The 22,374-nt window shown below is 41.5% G+C and overlaps 3 protein-coding genes across 3 annotated transcripts in view; 1 reads left to right on the top strand and 2 right to left on the bottom strand.

The window, feature by feature from the left end:
• Window positions 1-15,362, top strand: part of LOC126372483 (TOM1-like protein 2) — a 73,073-nt gene extending 57,711 nt beyond the window's left edge. The window contains exon 14 of the transcript XR_007567166.1: window positions 15,265-15,362. The gene's annotated coding sequence lies outside the window, so the exon portion shown is untranslated. The remainder of the gene's footprint in view (window positions 1-15,264) is intronic.
• Window positions 249-6,230, bottom strand: LOC126372651 (uncharacterized). The gene is made up of 4 exons (XM_050018500.1): window positions 6,169-6,230; window positions 5,232-5,721; window positions 1,437-1,608; window positions 249-636 (listed from the first exon to the last, which is right to left on the bottom strand). The coding sequence occupies exons 1-4, from the start codon at window positions 6,228-6,230 to the stop codon at window positions 398-400; spliced, it is 963 nt and encodes a 320-aa protein (XP_049874457.1). The 3' UTR covers window positions 249-397.
• LOC126372448 (polycomb protein suz12-B) lies at window positions 6,934-22,331 on the bottom strand. The gene is made up of 10 exons (XM_050018215.1): window positions 22,172-22,331; window positions 22,043-22,089; window positions 21,674-21,961; window positions 20,737-20,947; window positions 19,551-19,783; window positions 18,378-18,591; window positions 17,637-17,836; window positions 14,462-14,573; window positions 13,987-14,149; window positions 6,934-13,451 (listed from the first exon to the last, which is right to left on the bottom strand). Exons 1-10 carry the CDS (start codon window positions 22,269-22,271, stop codon window positions 12,761-12,763), a joined length of 2,259 nt encoding a protein of 752 aa, XP_049874172.1. The 5' UTR covers window positions 22,272-22,331; the 3' UTR covers window positions 6,934-12,760.
• Between the last annotated feature and the right edge of the window lie 43 nt (window positions 22,332-22,374).

Consider the following 22,374-nt stretch of genomic DNA (forward strand, 5'->3'; position numbering starts at 1 on the left):
GCGGGTTAACTAAAGTGTGAAAACTGTGAAATGCTCGCGAAGCAGTAGTCCTAAGGCTAACCTTAGTGTGATATAAGATGACGGCACACCATTTAGATGCAGATAAGACAAAAACGGATATAAATAGAAGACCCGTCGTATGTAAGAGAAATTTATTCCAATTTACCATATTGAATTTGAAAAATATACATCATGAAATACAATCTTATCCAAACCCGTCAGCTTTAAAATAAATAAACGCTAGACAAAACGTGACTCTCATAATTTAACATCGTACAAAAATAGCTATAATAAATTAAATAAAAAAAGACGTGGAAATTGTTTTCGCCGAGGAGAAGTCGAAGTCGTGAGAATAGCACGTTTATCACTAAGGTCGAGATTATATCTAGACTTAATATTACTTTTGAGTGGGCCAAAACTCGTTGTATTTGGTGAGGAAGGTTTTCCGTAGTTCGGAGTTCCTGGCCTGCTGGTCCTTTTCCTTGCTGAGTGTCTCTACGCTCTGTCCGACGCAGAGGTCGCCGTTGAAGTGGATAATGACGACCTGTGTGTTGAACGTCACGTTCTTGTCTGGGTTTTGTTTGGAGTAGTTCGTCTGCGGACCAAAGTCCATCGGAAACGGCAGCGTCAGGTCTTCTGTGGGAGTGGAATAGGAGCTGGATTAAGTGTACTCCTAGTTATTTAAAAAAAATGAAGAAATATTGCGGAGAAAATATTCATTAACGGTTAACGGTTTCGTGGTTAAAAACAGATTGGCAACTAGACTCATAGCACACACCGGACATCCCATACAAAAGTTTTATTCTTTCCGTGTGCCGCCTAACGCCTAAGTGCGAGCGAGACACAGTCAGCGCGCTCTCCCCTTTACTCCTCGGCGGTTTACGGCCACTTAAGACCAAAGTAAAACCCATAGAGGGGGTGAGGTCGGCGCCCGATACGTATTGGTGAGCGGGGCGGAGAGTTATCGTTCTATACCTACTACTATTCTTTATTTTATGCCTGTTATTAAGTTAGCTAGTTACCTGGTAAATAAGTATTAAACTCAAGGAAGTAGGTACCTACGGACGGAAATCAGTTCGGGAGTACTTTAAACTGGCGAGCACGTATGGAGTCTGATGAGAGTGGAAGAAGCGAAAGTGGAAGTGGTGTGTCAGTCTGTCAGTATAATTCCGTGGTCTTTGCAGAGTCTCACTAAGACATGGTTATTTAACAAAAATTAAGAAATAGATAAGTAAGTATATTTTTTAAATTATTTTTTAAAAACATTGGCTCATTTTTAATGATCTCAGGCAAACTGTTGATGAGATAAGGAATGCGCTTACTTAGGGTCCCCATAATAATTGTACACTCTCGGAACAACCGGTTTGCCTGATGCCATTGATCTAGTATTATACTTATTATCTAAGTACTTTTTTTATGTAACCCATGTCACTCACGTGGGTTGAACTCTTCGTTTCCCTGCACGGAGGAGTCGCCGGTGCACTCGGGCCCGCAGCGGCCGTCCTTCAGGATGCCTCGCATCGTGGTCAGCTTACTCAACGCCTTCTCACCGCTCTTGCCGTTCTGCTCGTTCTTGTGCTTGTCGATATTGCGCAGGAACTTCTTCATCTACGTGCATCGGAATAAGTATACAATACTGTGGTACACCGGTTTGCTTATCAATCAGGACCAATGAGTTATTAAGTGCAGTTTTCACTAACACAGTTGGCTCGACCATTAAAAACTGAGATACGGCTTCCTGTTAAACCTATCACGTTGGTCTAATAGAAAGCTCGGTGAGGTGCGGGTATCTACTTAGTTCATCTTGCGATGGATGTACGTCTGACTACACCAATTGGGATAAAGTTGTGAGCTTATGTTGTTATGGAGTAGTGCCTTCAATAGCTCGGATCATTTTACTTTCGGACAATCGGGTGATCAGCCAGCAAAAAATAAGTAATTTTTGTCCCCATCGGGATTTGAATCCGGGATATCCGGATTGTGAGCTCAACGCTTAACGACTGAACCACAGAGGCAGTTAGAGGAGTTGGTACAGTGGCGGATTTACAAATTTGCCGCCAGTAGGCTATTCAGTTTTTGCCGCCCCTACTGACCTCTGAAATTCGATACGCTAGTTTACAATCATATTAATTACATTTATTCTGTTAATGAAATTGCAACTTTATGATTTGTGTTCTATCGTCCTCATTACATCGGCTTTTTCCCGTTATTAGTATGATTGTGAACTAGGGGATAGTTGTGTCAGTTTCTAGATTATTTTTACAGCCGACTATTTAGTAAAGTGTATATACTGTTCAGCTAAAAACAGCAGCATGTACTAATAATTATCATCATCTTGTCGTCCAAACCGTATCCGGCGACGGCGACTCCTAAATAACTATCCTGAGTCGTTGTTGTGGTGGGCTCTGATGTGGCTGGCGAAACCGAACCTCGACTTGAAGCTGGCCTGACGAATAATTTTGAGTATGTAATTATAGGAGGGTTTAGGTCGAGTCTTCCGTATTTGACGCGGTCTTCTCTTCTTATCGTGTCGATGGCAAACTAAATTGCATCGGCCCAAAACTAGGCAACAAGTATGGCGCTATCTGCAGCGCTCATCAGAGACGCGGTGATCTGCTGTCATCCATTCGCAAGACGTGACCGCATCAGCTCAGTTGGTGCTTTTTGATGAGCTCTTGTATTCCGGATAGACCAGCACGACGCAAAACTTCTGTGTTTGGAACTCGATCCTGCCACTTGATGTGCAAGATGAACCTTAGACATCTAAGGCGGACATCCTTATGTCCCGTTTTCAGCCAGCTAGGTCCGTGCCACCACAAATCGAAGTTTATAAGCTGAGACGACAGTAATGCTCTACTAGCACAGTCGACAGGATTATTAGAATTAATTTGACGTACTTCCATTGTGTGGTGGGTATAATCGAGTTAATGATTGCCGTTCGATTAGAGACATATTTTTCCCAGTTCTTATTGCCTCCTTCAGCCACGCCAACACGACCCAGGAGTCCATCCAGCAGTGAATGGTAAGTGCATACTCGCGACAGTGCAAGCGTGACCTTCTCCATAAGCCGCGCCAGTAAAAGCGCTCCAAATACTTCCAGTCTCGGCAGGGAAGGTTTCTTGTTCAGTTTAGTGTTGTGGCGCATTCACCGTGCTCGTTAGTTGTTTTGATGTAAATCACGCAGGCGTAGGCCTTTTCGCACAAAATCCAACCAGTTCAATGTGCTTACTGTCACTATTTATCCACCTGGGTATTGCTATTTCGGATAAAATTTCTAAATCTGACTGGATTTTTTCCATTCTTTCGCCATTTCATCTGGTATAGGTACATCCCAGGTAAGTAAGTTCATTATTCCACAAGTTTTGGAATAATATATTACCACTGACTATTATCGGAGCAAGCCACCCGAGGAGGTTGTATAGCTTGCTTATGTCCAATAATAACATCCGTTTAGTTATTTTCCCGTTCTGTGACCAAAACTGGTCGCATGATGCCAAGTCCAAGCATTTTTGTTGGTGTATCCTGTTTGAACCTCAAGACATTTTATTTACTTTCTGCTCTTCGGGGAGATCCTGAAGGACATCTGTATCGTTAGTTGCCCATTTTCTCAGCGTAAATGCACCCTTGCGTAACAGTTCGAAAAGTTGTTTTTGTAATGACGTCATCCATATAGAATTGGTGACGTAATGCTTTATCTGCCATAGGAAACTCGTATCCTTCGTCATTTGCCAGTTACTTTAGTGTGCGCATAACAAGAACCGGGGCTGCTTTCATCGGTACGTTACCGTACACAACTCCATCTTCTGTAGTATATTGTTGGGAGATGACTGCCAGATGATCTTTTGCAGAGGTCTTTGATCTTCGTGTAAAAATATGACGCGAAACATCGTCTCAATATCGGCAGCGAGAGCGTATTTATAGCTCCTCCACTTGATAATGAGAGAGCAGATATCCTATTGCAAGTTGGGTCCTGTCTCCATGAGATCGATGAGGCTGTAGTTACTGTCCGTTTTCATAGAGGCGTTAAAAACTATTCGCAGTTTGGTGTAAACTCAGCCTCCAAATCCTCTAGACGTTTTTTATCGATAACCCAAATTCTTCCGTTGAACAGGATCCTTGGCGTAGTTCGAGGTGATTTTCTAGTTAGATCTATGTTAGTTTCCATCGTGGCGTCAGTTGGTAAAGCGTTGCTGGAAGAAGTACGTGGTAGTTACACAGTGATATGTGCGTTTTCTCAATGCAGTTGGTGAGACCCGCTTGTGGGAGGCCAAAAGCACCGATTCACTATCACAGTCACTAACACCACACTTCACTAGTAGCTCGAAGGACCAAACGATGTAAGGGCCAAAGCTGGGTTCCGGCTTCATCACTCCACCTTCAGTTGCAGTTGTAGGAGTTGATCGTTAACTCAAAGATTCGTTTAAGTAGGTTAATTTGTCTATTAGCGCTCGTGGCTAGTACGTATCCTTTATGTTGAGAGGCCGTTTCACACTGACACACTAATTATAATCGTGTGCGCAGCGCTACCAAAAGCACGGCGTAAAGTTAGCAAAATATATTCGGTTGAAGCCCGTACAGACGTAAGAATGTTCAGTATACTGTGCATTACTAAAATGTTAAAATTCTTGTCACTTGTTTCTTTGTGTATATAATATTTATTTTTTTATTTCTGTAAGACAAAAAAATTTTTGGCCCAAATTTGCCGCCCCCTAAAATCTGCCGCCCTAGGCTTCAGCCTACTCAGCCTACTGGTAAATCCGCCACTGAGTTGGTAATAGTTCATTAAACGTGCTGACACGCAGGGCACTAGGGGTAGGCAATTAGTTTAGTCAGTAGGTACACTAAGATGGGCATACGGGTATTAGCACTTATGGGCAAGTATATGCTTATGTTAAGACTGATCGTACACGCCATTCCAGTAATTTCGTATTGCTCCGTGGTAGGTACATAACTAATCATAAAATTATAAACCGTAATCTTAGTTAAAATAAATTTGTTTGCCTGCAGGAATCGGCACCAGTGTGCATCTAATTCAAGGACAGACGTTTTTGAATAATTTGAATTTAGAAGAATGTGCTTGTAAATGATGCTCTTTTTGTAGTTAGATTATAATTTATTAAACATTATAGATATGTAGAGTAGAATAAAAATTAAACAGACAAAATACGTAGACTTACGCAAATAACAAACGTTCTCTGTTAATTTGCATCGATCATAACAAAAATACTTACCGTTTTGGATATTTTCTTCGGTGGATCTTGGTAAGACATCTTCGGTTCTCCAGGGTTACTGCCTATTACGTAGAGAGTACTCTTCGGTATGTCGAAGTCGGAGTACACCGACGGTTGATCGACGGGCTCCTTCAGTCGCCCAGAATTGGTCGACGATTTGCTATTTGTGGGGACATACGCGGATTTGCCCGCGCTTTCTACTGGAGTTTTCGGCATTATTTTGTTTTTATTGAGATTTTTTTGTTTCTTTTGCAAAGGGGACTCATCCTCGTTTGAGAGGCTCTCCTCGGAAGTGGACGGGAAGACCTCGTTCAGGCTGAGGACTTCCACGTTGCACTCCTCGAGAGCGGCGGGGTTCGCTACGTCTTGCACTTGACAAAGTTGGTCGGTTGAGTGTATGCTGATGAAGGACTTCTGCCCGGAACACAGGGCAGCCTCTTCCTCGCTCGAAGCTGAGGGTTTCTTTGAGACAGTCACTGAAAAATACGTACTTTAGACCGATATATTAGTATCGTATTGAACGATCTTCCTACGTAGGGCTTGTTCAAACAGAAAATGTTCACCCGATCGAGCGATCCGCATTCTATGTATTACGTCATTGCCTGCGATGTGCGATATTTCTATGTCATCATCAGCCGTACGACGCCTACTGCTGGGCATAGGCCTCCTCCAAGGATCCGATATTTCTATGTAACATAGTATAACTCGAAACGCTCAAACGCTTGACTATTGTCCGTCCGAACAGACCCGTAGAGGTTAGGAGATTGGCCGTTAGTAACTTGAAGTCACGTGTTATTTTGTGCGAATTTTGAATCAGAGTGTATTTTTCGCATAAAAATGTAGTAAATAAAGCATGTAGAGCCATTACCTGCGTATGTTCGGCTCTCCGAGGCGTCACAACTAATCACTTCCCCTACGAACAAAGATCGTCTGTTACTTTGACAGTGAATTTTCGACAATGGCTGGCGTTGTAACTGAGTGGTTTACCTTCGTCGTCATTTTTGCTGGTGGCCTGTAAGTCTGTCCTGCTTTTATCAGATAATTTGTGGGTATTCTTCGTGTGTGACATATTTTAAACAACAAATTTCAGTTTGTGAACTTTGTCAAATGGCTTTCCATTTTTCTCTTTAGTGATCGCCCTTTTGACAATTCCAATTTTAATAATTTGCGGCAAATGAGATCTTATTTATTTATTTATGAAGTATTATTTTCCATAGAAACCTACGAATAGAAACTATTTTGAACACGGCTCATAGAGGGCGCTATCTTGCGCACTTTTATTTACAATCAAAATACACTAGGCCTATTTTGATCGTGATTTTCGAATATTAAATTACTAAAGTCAAGGCTGTATGGTCCTCAGATCTTTTCCTGTCTTATATAAGGCGAATTTAAACAACAACACACTTTTATTTATAAACTTTTGGTTTTGCCCAAACAGTGTGATCGTGATAACAGAGACTGCTCGACTTTGCATATAGCTCTAATTATCTCATTTTAGATACTGGTCTTACAGGCAATCCAAATTTGTAATCATTAGCGTCGATTAATTTTTAATTAATGGCAGACTATCCCTCTAGGACTCTTCCAAGCAGGTACAAAGAGGACAGGACTGTTAAAACTTCGCTAAAAACCTTTTATAATGGAAACTTACTGTGCTTCTAAAGGTAGCAATATAATATGCTTAAATAAAACTATTACATTGAAAATAATTGGTATATTTCATTTCATAAGTACAAGTAATTTACTGAACGTAAGTCAAATCGGAACAATATAAAAATAACATTCAAAATTAATCAAGTAGCTGTAAGAGTACATAAAATACGATAAACGTAAGCACAAAGGCCCCGATCCATGCAGACGCCTCCTAATTTTATTTTAAGTTATACCAGTCATTTTCTTATCCGCAGAAAAGCAAAGGGACGAACGATTGACAATTGTTAATTTTAAAAGCAATGAGTAATAGGAATCTCACTGATATGCAACTCAATTGACTTGTGCTGTCAACTTAATTCTGCCGGGTTATTGGCCAGTATACAATTTTGAGAGCGTTTTTCAAGTTCTGACATGTGTTCCATAAATTTTATGCCTGTCGTTTACCCGTCCCTTTCTATTTCAGCGGATAAGAAAGTGACAGGTATAACTTAAATTAAAATTAGGTGACTGCTGAAATCAGCACCAATACATAACTAAATGTAAAACTTATTTATTGTACCACTTACAATAGTTAACAGTCTGTTAAGGGCTTGTCACAAAAAATCATTAGCACTTTTTATTAAAGAATACATTAAAAGTTTAAAATGTATTATTGCTATTTGTAATGTAATTTGTAAGCTCAATCGAGAGTTGGGAGCTTCGAAATTTGTCTTATTTATAAACGACTGTATATTCAACTGATTACTTAAGGCAATGAGTCTGCAGTCTTATGAAGGTTTATTAGAGGTGTCTAATACCGACTCAAACCACACCTACACTTGTCCGCTTATATTATTAACTGTTATGCGAATAAATTATATTGGCGTAGGTTGCTACGCATATTAAAATATTAAAAGAGCTCAAGATCAGGACGCGGCTCTCCTCAATATGCCGGAATCGTGCCCTAAACTTCTTCGGACATATATTACGCGGTCTCCGAAGCACAGTCTGGAGAAGCAAATCATCGTTGGGCAAATGGATGGCAAACGTGCGCGAGGAAGGGCCTACGAGGTGGTCTGACATCCTGAAGGAGACGGTGGGCGGCAGCATACAGAGGGCGGTCCACGCATCATATAGCCGTACCGAGTGGAAAACCATAACCTGTGGTCGCGATCCTCAGCAGTGAGGGAACGATGAAGAAGAAGAATAAATTATACGAGCGGTCGGAATGGAGAAAATTAATTCCGTGCGCATAACTACGGAGTTATGTACGCGCATGCAGGCTATCACGGGATACCCCTGTTCGCGTGACTTACATCGTACTGTCCCGGGTTCGAATCCCGGTTGGGGCTCTAAACCATTAAGTTGGAATTCATGTTTGGATCATATATAATTGATATCGCGTGGTTTCCACGATTTTTGTCAGGTTAATCTTTCGAACGCCGGAACGCGGATCTCGACCAGACACAATGTAAAATCTATTGTGTCTGGTATCTCGGCATATGAGAGGTTAATGGCAATAAGCTCACCCCTTATTACATGGAACTTAAAACATAGCTAGCTTTTTTTTTTGACGTGACTTATTGTAGATTTGCCGCAGATGGCATTAACTACTTGGCCGGAAATAACATAGCTAGCGAGGAGTATAGGTGTCAGGTGACATGCGCGATGTTATATTATGTCAAACGCTGAACTCGGGCATTCTTTAATTTCATTAAGCTCGCCTTTAGATATCACAATGCCTTTTGTGCGTCAATGCCCTACGTTTTGAAAATGAAAATATCACTGCTATGACTATACCTAACTCGAATATCTTATCTGGTATAGGTATAAAATTCATATAAAAACACACGAATATTTGACCGTGTTCACATTATACCGATATAGCTACTGATTACGAGTAGTATCAATAAGAGCACCATTTAAGGGTGAGTTGTATTTGTGTTCGTATTCTACTTCGCAGCGTGTGTTAAGGTTAAGGCGCAGCCAAAGGGGCTATTCGGACGCACACCAACTTAACCTAGCTTTAGCTTTGACAACGCTTAAATTAGTGCCGTCCTTCACTTACAATACGTACAAGAACGAGATACAGCTAGTTTTAGTCGTCAAGTTAAAGTTTGTTGTTGCCGGAATCGACACCAATGGCGGACAGAACGATTTAACCGTTAGAGCGTTTTCACACTACATACAATCCGAAACCTATCCGAGCCTATAAATGACGGATAGTAGACAATTTCTTAGAGATATCGGATGCAGTGCATGAGCTACCATTCATATAGTCCTACGACCTCTTCAGATCCGTCATTCAGTCTCGGGGCAGACTTGGATTCGATGTTGTGCGAAAACACCCATACAATAGACGTATGGAAAATGTCCAATATCTGCGCCTAAGCGACGGGTGGACTGTTGTCGGTTCATTGTCAACGCGACTGTAAAAATATAAAGTATCAAAAACAGTCTACTAAGACAGCCGTTACACGATGTGCCCTGACTCACGATCTATGGTCACGATTCAGATTTATTACATTCACGGGTGTAAAGGTAACCACATAAGTCACGTAGAGCCTCTAGACTCTTTATGAAAGTAAAACTCAGCAACCAACATCACTAAGGTGTCAGTGACATCGTAACGTACTATTGAGCCGCTAAAGGGCCCTGACATGGCTCATGTAACGACTAGGTACGTACTTATATCAGTAGTAACCGGGACCAACGGCTTAACGTGCCTTCCGAGCAGCACAATTACTTATATGAAACTAAAATCAGACGCCGTCGATACCATCGTCCATGGTCTGTATGCGCCCTTACTTAGATTGAGCTGTGAGGCATGATTCAGAATGATTCCGAGTTGATATCAAGTGGAATTTTCCGTCGCAAAAGAAAGTGTGCAAATGTGAGTTTACAGTAGATTTTTGCACAAATGGCTTTTACTGCATTTGATCGCCAAAAGGGTGTCGTTTATATGAAATTATTCGATCGTGGCCTGTTAATCCAGTTTGCCTTTGTAACGGTGCCTAATAGTAGAATCAAGAACTAATTGTCCAAAAACCTTCGGCACACTACACATTGATATTGTCGTAGATGCATGCGTTACCTTTTTTTGACGTGACTTATAGTAGATTTGCCGCAGATAGTATTAACTACTTGGCCGGAAACGCATGCGTTACCAAATGCAGGCCAGAAACTGCGTAGTTTAAGGCTGGTATTAATAAACTAATCTCAGCTTTGAGACTGCTCTCAAGATCATGTCAATGTGACAGTTCTTATATAAAAACAGGGACTTGAGCATGATCTTAAGGGCAGTCTCAGCTGAGATTAGTTTATTAATACCACCCTGAGTGCGGGTCCGTGCATGTTGTAATACAAGAAACTATATATGAAGTGTGTCACACCGCATCGCTGTTTGAAAGCGGACTTGCGTTCTTCTCACCTTTTGGTGTGCCAAACCATAATTTATGAGATTACGATTCACATAGCGACTAAAAGTCAGTCTGGAATCCATTACAATTGATCGTGTAGGCCGTGTAACGCCCACTATCGCTCGCTAATATACGTCTAATGTGAAAAGGGATGTCAAGTGTAGGCGTGGCTACCAAATAACTGTTCAATCCAAATATCCTGCACTGTAAGCTACTACAAATAGCGAGTCAGGCTTGTACCCAAGTGACGCATTCACTACACGTTACCACACTCCGGACACTTCATACAAAACACGTTGTTTTACACAGACGCTCCACATTGAGTTATCGTACACGCGCATCTGTGTGTCGGCCATACGTTTGAAGGTAAGACCGGAGGGGGGGGGGGGGGGGGGGGGTTTATAAACCTAGCTCAGCCGCTGGTGAGGAGCGGAGACTTGCCGTTCTACACGTAGTCATCATCATCATCACCAGCCCATTAACGTCCCCACTGCTGGGGCACGGGCCTTCCCTATGGATGGATAGGGAGATCGGGCCTTAAACCACCACGCGGGCCCAGTGCGGATTGGTGGTTATTAACGACTGCTAATGCAGCCGGGACCAACGGCTTAACGTGCCTTCCGAAGCACGGAGGAGCTCGAGATGAAAACTTTTTTTTTTTTGTGGTCACCCATCCTATGACCGGCCTCTGCGAAAGTTGCTCTACACGTAGTATTACTCGTTATTCTATGACATTGCTTAAATTCACTTATTTTACTGTTATTACTATGAAAAAACTAGCTATACGAGTCACGACGCGCGACGCTATCAAAATCATTTCTAACCAATGAGGTATCGTTGTTACAATTATTGCTAGCCTAAACACAGTTTGTTTCGACTACAACTAACAGTATACCCTATTATTTTGAGTTAAGTGAACATTTTACGGATTGTTTTAAGTTTACGCGGTTATTATCATAATTAAAACACATAATAACGGGTTCTTACGGGTGCTTACGGGTTCTTAATATCGGGAGTCTCATATCCCCATTTAAACGCGGTAAGAACCCGTTATTATGTGTTTTAATTATTTTACGGATTTCAGTTTTTTTTTTTGATTGATAAATCACAGTTTATACGTCAATTACATGCTCTGGGTGCTTAAAAAGGCCATATCGAAGCAATTCATTTAAAAAGCAACATTGCAATTTGACATTTGCGCATATTAAAGTCCTAAGACCGAAAGTCCTTTTTAAACCCAAACTTCATTGTTTAACTATTGTGTCTGGCAATCTCGGCCTTAAAAAGGTTAAATTGAGTGCGCAATGTCAAGAAATATCAAATAACAATGTTGCTTTTTTTACGTGAATTATTTGAATGTGGGCTTTTAAAGCACCCTGCAGGCCTAGTACGCTAACTGCGCGAGGAAAGCGAGTAAATGTCAAAGCGAGTTGTCAAATTTGACAGTCGAGTTAAGGTTCCTCGTTCACGCGACGATATGAAAAGAGTGTCACACAATTTCACAAAAATGATCAACAACTAGGCTTCTATGCTGTTCTGGGAGCAAATAAAAAACATAGAACACGTTCAGCTGCTTGTCTTCCCGGGCATGTCGTAAAAACCGACAGAGGGATTGTGTCCTCTAACATAATGGACTAATGTTATGGGCGATAGGCTGATCCCTTATCACCATAAGGTTCATCATATCCAGCTTAGGACTTCGTATGAACAGTGGCTGCAAGTTGTCTTTGATTACTTGTGGCTCTGCCCACCCCATTAGGGATTACGGGCGTGAGTTTATGTATGTATGTATGTATCAACAACTATCAACTTTCTCATTTCTTATGAAAACTGGTATCTGTTCTTTCTTTCTCTTAGCTCTTCTATAAGCAATATACAAAAATAAGATATTTCATTTGGAGTGCGACATATTAATGTCTAAGTTTTTACCTAAATAAACTATTTTTTTAAATCGCGGATGTCCCGGTGGTCGCGTGTACCAAGGACCTTATTTTATTTCGCGTCGTGTCGCGTCGCGCTTACATAGCGTGCTAGGTCTGCTGGTCATTTTATTCATCCAACTTTCACTTGTATCTGAGTAAAAAATCTACACACGACAACACTCATATTGACAGTCATTTTGGTTTCAGCAAATAATAATACATTTCGGTAATTTACTAAGCAAAGAGTCGCATGAAGTTCCACATTGAAGATTAAAAGCAGGAAGTAAATACCTACGGCATAATTTAGAAACTTAACTATCAACATCCATTTAATGGACTTTGCGTGAATGCTTATTATAAAATATGGGCAGTAACGAAATTATATTACCTAATCACAAGAAGATTTACGATAATAAAAAAATAAAAAAAAGTCAATTGATATGGCGCCAATTACAACAATTATGCAATAAACGTGGATAAGATCATTAAAAAAATTGTTCTAGAGAGAGTCGGGGGACTCTGAAGTTTTGGGTCCGCGGGTGCTACGCATGCGCTATACAGAGCTCTTGCGCTCTGATATAGAGGAGCGCTTGCGGCTCTGTATGCTGCCAGACGACATCTTGCGCTTAGTGTCGACGACGCCGGGCGCCGGGCTGGCAGACTTATTGAAGTTACTAGCCATCCTGTTAGCGTTTTGAAGATTGGACGTCTTTCTCCTGACCGAGGGCGAGGCCTCGGCGTTGTTCAACTTGGCGGTGGCCACCTGGGGCTTCTGTTCGATTACGACCGGCTGCTGGTACTTACCCACGGCGTGCCAGTGTTCCCTCTGGGCCTTCAACGACTCCCTCATCTTCTCTTTGGCCTCCGCGTTGTCCGCTAACATTTGGTTGAGCATTTGAACAGTTTGGTACAGCACGACCGGGCTCAGCAACCCGAAATCGTGCAATGAACACATGTGGAGTATAAAGTTCCTATACAAGTTTTTCTCTAGTAGTTCCTTGCCCTTCATTTGGAGGAACTTTTGGCAAGCGATTGGTATTTGACAGTCACCGACGTAGTTGTACTTCATGACGTGAAGGTTCCACATTTTCATGAGTTCCTTTTCACCTTCGTTGACGTCGGTGAACTCGTCTATCATCATCATAGTTTTTTGTTGCAGCCACAGAGGGTCTGTCTCACTCTCCGAGTCTATGTCCAGCTCGTTAGGGTAGACAGGCAGGCAGGTTATCGTGTGATGATAAAGTCTGAAACGATTGTATGAGATCACTTAGTAAGGTGTCACTGGTGGGTTTAGTTGTAGGGTTGTAGTTGCTAACTCCATTAACACCATATAATTTCATTTTAAGTTATACTAGTTTTCTTATCCGGACAGCTGTTAATGTTAAAAAGAATGAGTTAATGAATGAATAACTCGGGCGAATTTCGCCGCTATTTTTATATTTTTATATACATCCTATGACCGGCCTTTGCGAAAGTTGCTTAACTTCAACAATCGTAGACCAAGCGCGTTAACCGCTGCGCCACCGAGCTCCTCAACATGTAACGACTACTCACTTACATCAGTAAGTGGTAACCGGGACCAACGGCTTAACGTGCCTTCCGAAGCACGGATCATCTTGCTTTCGGACAACCAGGTGATCAGCCTGTAATGTCCTAACCAAAATAGTGATCACAAAGTGATTTTTGTGATATGTCCCCACAGGGATTCGGACCCGGGACCTCCGGATCGTGAGTCCAACGCTCAACCACTGGACCACAGAGGCCGTTAATAATACTAACCTGTTATGTCCAGTAAGGTAGGGCCGCTGCGCCTCCCCGACCTCGTTGTCGTCCAGCTCCAAGAACTCCGCGAGGCTGTGCTTCTGGAGACGGCGCCGCGCGCGCGGCCGCCACACCAGCACGTGCGTGAGAGACGTCCTGCGCGTCGGCCCGGCTCGGGGCCCTGGGTAGACAAACAATTAATATCATTTACGACCAATAGTAACAGTGATTTCCAAGCACTAAAATAAATGGTATTCGTTGTTCCTTCGTCCGCAATCGTACGTTCTCGCGAAATAGAAATTTATAAACAAATGAGAATTTATAAACAAGAGAAAAAAAAATACGATGCACGCACGGTCGAGTTATTCCCAAAAAGCGGGACTGAGCCTGTCATTAAACTGTGTGCATTAAATTTTGATTGAAAAATCGGGACGTCCCGCCAAAATCGGGACGTCTGGCAACGCTGGTATGGATATAAGAGAGAGCTACATACCTGTGCCACTGCCTCGTCCCTGCGCCGCAATCAAGTCATGAGGCGACCCTGTATACGAACCATCGTACAACTCGTTGATAGACACGTCTATGCGCGCTCCTCCAGGTATTGGCTGTAAGAAACATTATACACCAGTCAGTATTTAATCAAGTTACTTTGATCTGTATGTGTTTACCTTGTCAGTAGGTTGGTTCTTGATGTGCCTTGGCGAGAGGGAGGTCTATGGATGGAAGTTTATATTGGTTGAATATTTGTGCGTTATATGCATGCTTTTTAGTGTCTATTATAATCTAGGGGGTTAAAAAGTCACATCGCAGCAATTAAAAAAAGGAACATTGCAATGTGACATTTGCGCATATAAAAGTAAGTGCGCGATGCAAACAAATGTCAAATAGCAATAATGCTTTTTTAGGTGAATTACTTTGATGTTGCCTTTTTAACCGCCCTGGTGGTGGAAGCCAGTGCCGGGTCTGCATGTAAACCGCGCCGCGCGGATTATATTGAACGCTTCGACCAATAGCCGTTTGACGTCCATCTACGTAGATAGCAATCGTATCGTTTATTGGTCCAAGCGCTCGATATAATTAACGCCGCGCGCGGCGTCATGCAGACCCGGCAGGAGCCTACAATACAGAGTTACTTAGTTTCGACTCCAGCTTCTACCACCCTAGGTATATATATATTTTTTTTTATGATAGTTCAGAGACAACCTATTCTATCGTGTGGGTTGATGAGGTTCCTCGGCTCAATAATAACCCTTGTGAAAGAGTAATTAATTAAGCCAAATCAACCAAGACAACAAGGTTCACCCTGACCGCAAACTAAAACTTCATCGGGTTAGATTGCGGCCACATAAAACTCATACCGGGTGGCCGTGAACAACATTTTTAAAAGATTTAAATAGGTAAATTTCGGTGGCCGTAAACCATAAATCCACAAATGTTTCGTCAAAATACAAACCGAAATCAGCAACAAGTTTCGTCATTATTCGAATAGCCCGCCCCGGATCATTCCTGGCTCAAACGTACCCATCAAACTGGCAGCATTCCCACGCTGAATTGCCAGAGAGATACGCTGAACCAGAAATGAACCGGAGCGAGGGTCCTGCCCCCTTTCCCGCAGACGCTTCCCAAGTTTCCTAAACAACCCCGTAAACCGCCGCCGCCGCCGTAAACTAATTTTGCATTTTAAGGGGCTGAGGGGTGCCACTATGAGGTCTCACACCACCTAAATATTTTGCTAGGGCCGCGATTGTTGCTACTGTATTGACTTATGTTTGTAGAGGAAACATTTTTTATGAATCTGTAGTTTTATGAGAATTTTCGTGGAGAAGTTTGAACTTTCGGGAAGAGATGATTTTCATTTATGAGTATTTTCGCGTACTTTTATTCACGGTTGACCTTGATTAAACTATAAAATAATATTTAGTTTACACTAGTTCCTAATACCAATCCTTAAAAAATCTTGCTATTCGTAAGTTTTAAGTAACTTAAGTTTTATTTTTTTATTTAATTGTTGGTTGGGTTGTGAAATCTTGGTTCTAGTTACCATATCAATGTCGGTCATTTTAATTAACTTGGCCGAGTGATTAGTATTTTATAAAATTACTTCACGAACACGAGAACAGATACGTCACAGATTAGAGAAAAATCTTCATTAGATAAGTTTGACAGGGGATATGACAAATATTAGGCGCACCTCCGCGGAGGTCCGTGTTGCTCTATGGCGCTCCTACAGGCTCTAAGTGTCGCCGCACACGAGCCACGGGCCACAACCACAAACGCCGCCACGAGAAGCTACACGCAGCTACAAAAGTAGCTGAAGCGCGCGACAGCCACTTGTGGTCGATGGCTGCCAATTGTTTAACCAATGAATGCAGTATCATCACCAGCCCATTAACGTCCCCACTGCTGGGCCACGGGCCTTCCCTATGGATGGATAGGGAGATTGGGCCTTAAACCACCACGCGGGCCTAGTGCGGATTGGTGGTTATTAACGACTGCTAATGCAGCCGGAACCAACGGCTTAACGTGCCTTCCGTAGCACAGACGAGCTCGAGATTAGAAGCGTGTGGCGGCCACAGTCGTCAATATGTGCGGCTTTTTTTTTTTTTATGTGACTTATTGTAGATTTGCCGCAGATGGCATTAACTACTTGGCCGGAATGTGTGCGGCGGGTCCATATAAAATGTATGAAAACTATAGGAAATATGCCAGTGGCTCGTATGCGGAAACCCTAAGAAAACCTTTATTAAACCCGGCCGATAAAAAAGTTTGATTACCAACTTCTAGAGCTCAATCTTTTTGGTTCATTTCAGCAAACAAATAAAATGTAATGGATCAGTGGTGGAATTACAATACCCCATCCCGTCGATCGAGAAGATTTCCATATTTTTTTAGCCTGTCGACTAGCCGTCCCTTTCATTTAAGGCGGATAAGAAGACGACAGGTATTTCTTTAAATAAAATTAGATGGTGTGTACTGGAATCAACAGCTATAAACCAGTAAAATAAAGAGAAAATTAAATCGAAAAAGATCTGACTCGGACGGAACTTGAATCGCTCGGCACTTGACGAGCGTGTTATCCATTACACCACCGGGTCCTCCACCTGTCCGTACGAAATTCTTCCGATCTATAGGTCTTTTTTTAGTTTTGGTTTTCCCCTAAGGTCAAGGCAAAGGGTACTATTCCCATACAGCCATGTCTTATGTTTTTTTTCCTTGATGATGATTAATGAAATGAGATTACGATGAATGATGAAACCTAAGCCCCCACACTCGGAGCAGACCCTTACTTCGAACCCCAAACGAATTAAATCAAAACTCCGCATAAACTTTCGAGTTATGAAGCGGCTTGTTGCGGCGAAAATAGTAACATTTTGTTTATTGAATATTCTGATAAAATAACACTATCGCGAATGTTTTCCGACTAACTTAATGCGATCAATAACCACAAAACACAGCTTCGTATATATTTAGATTAGTCAATGAAGAAAGCAACCATCCCGTTCCCGTTCCCGCCAAAAAGTCCCGATCTATTGATCGTCATTAAGCCGACGCCATTATTATTATCGTTATTTTTTTTTCGATTTCATTTTCTCTTTGTGAATTTCCCCAAGCAGGGGTGAGTGCTATAAAAAAACAAAAATCAGTAAAATAAATACCAAAATACTCACAAAGTAAGTGAAGTTGAACCTGGAGTGGCAGAGTTTGAGGTGTTTGAGCAACGAGTAGAGGGTCCCGCAGTCGAGGGAGCACCACGGACAGTGCAGGTCGTCGCAGGCCTCCGTCTGCTGCCGCGAGTTGTTGTTGTACAGGAACTGGTAGATTATCTGTTGCCTCTTACTCTCGTCCCCGTCGCACTTGGATTTGTCGCCTGATTGAGGAAATTTTGTGATTTTTGTCGCATAATAGATGCTTTAGAGAACTTTGTGTCGTGGGTAATTTATTTTTTACAAAATGGCAACTCAGGGTGGGATGACGTCAGCTGGGCTAACCTTGAAATGTTAGCTGTCACTTTTGAGCATACCTGGGTTTCTTTATACCATGACTGATACCATATGTGCCTACTAAAACACAAACACTACAGGAAGTTGGATTTTATAAGAACCTTGCTGTTTAATCAAAGTTTTGGTTTAGGTTTTCGATTCCCAGTGGGGACATATCACAAAAATTACTTTGTGGTCCCTAGTTTGGTTACGACATTACTGGCTGATCATCGGATTGTCCGAAAGTAAAATGATCCGTGCTTCGGAAGGCACGTTAAGCCGTCGGTCCCGGTTATTACTTACTGATGTAAGTACGTAGTCGTTACGTGAGCCATGTCAGGGGCTTTTGGCGGCTCAATAGTTACCTTGACACCAGGGTTGATGTTGCAGGGGTGTGTTGCACACGATAGAAGAAGAAGGTGTACTCACCATTTTTACTATCACTAGAGCCGCTTTTCTGCAGTGAGGACTTTTCTTTGCTCGATTCCTTCTTGACGCCATTAGTATCGCTAGTTTGTTGGTACAACTTGGGTCGGTTCACCAAACCATTGGTGGGCTCTTGACTCCAACTCAACTTGAGTTTCAGGAGAGGTCGCACTTTGAACACGTCGAATGGATTTGATTCTGTTTGTATGTCGTTTTCCTGAAAGAATTTCATATTAGTTTGTTGCATACACACATAACATAAACAGCCTATATACGTCCCACTGCTGGGCACAGGCCTCCCCTCAATCAACCGGAGGGGGTATGGAGCATACTCCACCACGCTGCTCCACTGCGGGTTGGTGGAGGTGTTATTACGGCTAACAGCTGGGATCAACGGCTTAACGTGCCCTCCTAAACACGGAATCATCTTACTTTTTCGGACAATCAGGTGATTCAAGCCTGAAAAGTCCTTACCAAACAAAGGACAGTCTTACAAAGTGATTTCGACAATGTCCCCATCGGGAATCGAACCCGGACCTCCAGATCGTGAGGCTGTTAACCTAGTTTGTTGATTTGACTGTAAAGTGTAAGATCACTTTAGACGTGTCTCGAGTTCTTGGCGGACGTCTAATCTACGCGTTAAAAACAACATGAGTGCATGTGAGCAAGGCGAAGCGAGTTCCAATGAAGAAAAGAAGAAATCCTATTTTATTGCTGAAATGAAAAAGAAGAATATAGGTACATAAGGCGATTCTCACACTGCCCCGCATGATGCAGCGTAGCATCATCATGCATGCATCCACGCGCGTTCATGTGGATGTATTTTCTGTGTGTTAGACTGTGCGTGTTTTCTATACAAACGGAGATACTTACAAGCAACGGAAGAACACGCATCCACACGCTACGCTGCATCATGCGGAGCAGTGTGAGAATCGCCTAACAGGCGATACTATGTTCTCGCAAGACAGACAGAGACGGTATGTGTTCAGATCGCAAAGTTTGATCGGATTGGAACGCGAGCTGTTTGGAAGGGTCTCAAAAAAGTAATAATACGTTGAACCTTACGATCGCAAGTTACCAGTCCAGGCGATATAGATGCGTAGTGGTTGATTCATTTGGACAAATATACAATCCTCGACACAAGTAAACCTATAAAGATTTTTAAAAAAAACTTACATTAGGTATAGTCTCCCACTGCGCCATGAGCGCTTTATGCGGCGAGCGGGCTATGGTAGCACTTCTGCCACCAGGAGTAGCGTCATGTAGCACCAGGTCATACTCTCCGTTGGTAAGCAGACAGCGATTGTGTTTGTCATACACTATCAGCTCACTACCGTAAAGCTTGCTCCATTTATTTTCTGGTGTTGAGTTGAGATCCGATGATGACTTCAGGCGTTTTGTTACGGGCTCTAGAATGTTCCGAGGAAAGGTTACCTTAGGGGTCGTTTAAAGAGAAGCAGCGCGTCGTACGCTAGTGTCAATCAAGCGCGCGCTATATATTTGAATTTACCGACCCGCTTTACGCGCCGCGTGATCACATACAGAGCTCTAGACGTCATCTATTATAGTTATATAATGGTGCGAATTTCTCTCAAAAAAAAAAAAAATTGTCCATAATAAAGGCTATATCTATCTATATCTATCTATCTAATGGTGCAAATCGAAACAGACCCCTTCTAGTTTTATTTTAAGTTATACTTGTCATTTTCTTATCCGCCGAAAAAGAAAGGGACGGATGAACGACAGCTGTTAATTTTAAAACATAAATACTAACTCCCACAGATCAAACAGACATCTTGCTAGCATGTAACCCTTCTAATGCGCATTTTCAACTTAATTCACTTTGGGTTATTTGACTGTGAATGTTTCGAAACGTAATATTTTGAAGAAATCTTTATGATTGTGGTGCATATGTATTTTTGTTGAGTTCAAAAGTTACTACAAGGCCAGTTAAGGTAAATTAATATGTGCTTTTGCCTCGTTTAACATTATAGAATTTATCCTGTTTATATTATTTCTAGTGATGGATTAACTCTTAATTTGTTTAATTTTCTGTGTACAGTCAATAAAAACTTTATTTACACCATAAACAAAACATTTACAGAACAAAAATATCAAACAAAACAAAAATAAAATTAAATAAAACTAAAACAAAACTCAAAATAAAACAAATTATATATATAATTAACACTTAAATCAAACCTCAATTAAAAAGCCCGCCTCCATTCGTACCTGGCGCAAATGTACCCATAATGCTAGCTGCATTTCTGCGTTGAATAGCCAGCGATATGTGTACGATGTGTATGTGATGTGTGTATGTGTAAGGTATGATTCTGAGCGGGAATCAATAATAAAATCTTACCATCACAATCACCATTAGTAATTTCACTAGTCCCAGCACCATTGGCAGTGTTGGTGGAAGCCCTGGTGACAGTCACTCGCAGCATTAGCATGTAGGACTTCACGTTGGGACCCTGAGACGGGCTGAATGTGTCGCTTGAAATGCTTACTGCAGATGCCATTGCTGGAGGCTCTGATGTGGATGGGTTGAGGGGGACCGAACAACTACCAACCTGAAGAGTTCAAAAATTGATTAAATTTATGGTTTTGATAAAAAGATATTGTGAGAGTTATATTGTATTCAATACTCTTTTCTTTTTTTAAGAATGTCTTAAGGCCCTATGCTGTTTTTCTTGCAGTTACTTTTTCATTGGCCATACAGGTTGTGAGAAGCTGCAGTAGATTTAGACGGATGAGACATAAAACAAAAGATACTATATTCATGTAAAAAAATATGATTCAAAGTGTATCCATGTTAGCTAATGATTAAAAATATATTTGAATTTGTTGTTGATGAAAATGTAGCATAACATAGAGCTTATTTAACTAGTATTTCCTAGGTCTAAATCACTCTTTGAGTTTCTAGAGTATTAGATAGGGTATTTCTAATACCTATATATTTTTTTGACAAAATGCATTAATAGACTCTTAATTACAAAAGGAGGATTTCTGAAATCCTAATTCAAGTCATAGACAACTGGTGACTAATGTCATGAAAACCTTATAAATTAAGGAAATATGTAGCTACTAAATCCATAGAGAAATCAGGCATCTATCAACTACACAGTGTACAATGTGCATAATGCCGATGTTTGATTGGTGGTTATTTTTACAGGCTTTTTGGTAGGGGCTAGTAAGAGTTGATAATAATGCAAATCACAATAACTTGCCAGTATTTTGCGGTTCTTTGTGTGTGGTTTTTAATTTAATATTATGATATAATTATAAGTAACACTTACAGAAACTTCAACAATAGCTGAGGAACTTTCTTTCCTCTTTTTGTGGCATATCTTCAGCAACAATGTCTCCACTTTCACTTGAAAGTCTCTAGGGTCCTCCAGACTCTTATCATAAAATCCTAGAAATGTGAGAGTCATATAACCTCCCAGACTGTTTGGTTGCAGTTCAGTGCTCTTCTTTAAGGTTATCTTCTCAAGAAGCGAGTCCACTTTGAAGCCGACACGGCTCTTATTACTTCTCGACATCCTACGCTTCATATACGACAAAGTTCTGTTGAGGAATATCGGCTGCAAACCAATCGAAAGTAAACATAAATTAACTGTTATTGATGGCACATACACTGTTATTTTTTATGATAAACCACGTACCGACAGCATGTTTCGTGTTCGGAGGAATCTGTATATTTGTGTCGGCTCTGTAAAGAGTAATTGAATAAACATTATTGAAAATTATTCATAGGAGAACGGATTACTGACCTATCAAAACTAACAACTTACTTTCAAACGCTTGCAAAAATAACTCATGGTCAGCTTGTAAGTGGTCAATTTTGGAGTTCTTAGTTGTTTCACTATCTTTATCACGCTTCTTGGGAGGCATTTCTGTATTTTTTATCTAATAAATTAGCGAAACCGCCAAGTTCATCGGTTCGTTGACTTGACAGCGTCAGGTCAGTTTATTAGTGATGTGCAGTGCAGATTTA

Source organism: Pectinophora gossypiella, chromosome 14, assembly GCF_024362695.1.
Source record: "Pectinophora gossypiella chromosome 14, ilPecGoss1.1, whole genome shotgun sequence".
In the NCBI taxonomy this organism is placed as follows: Eukaryota; Metazoa; Arthropoda; class Insecta; order Lepidoptera; family Gelechiidae; genus Pectinophora; species Pectinophora gossypiella.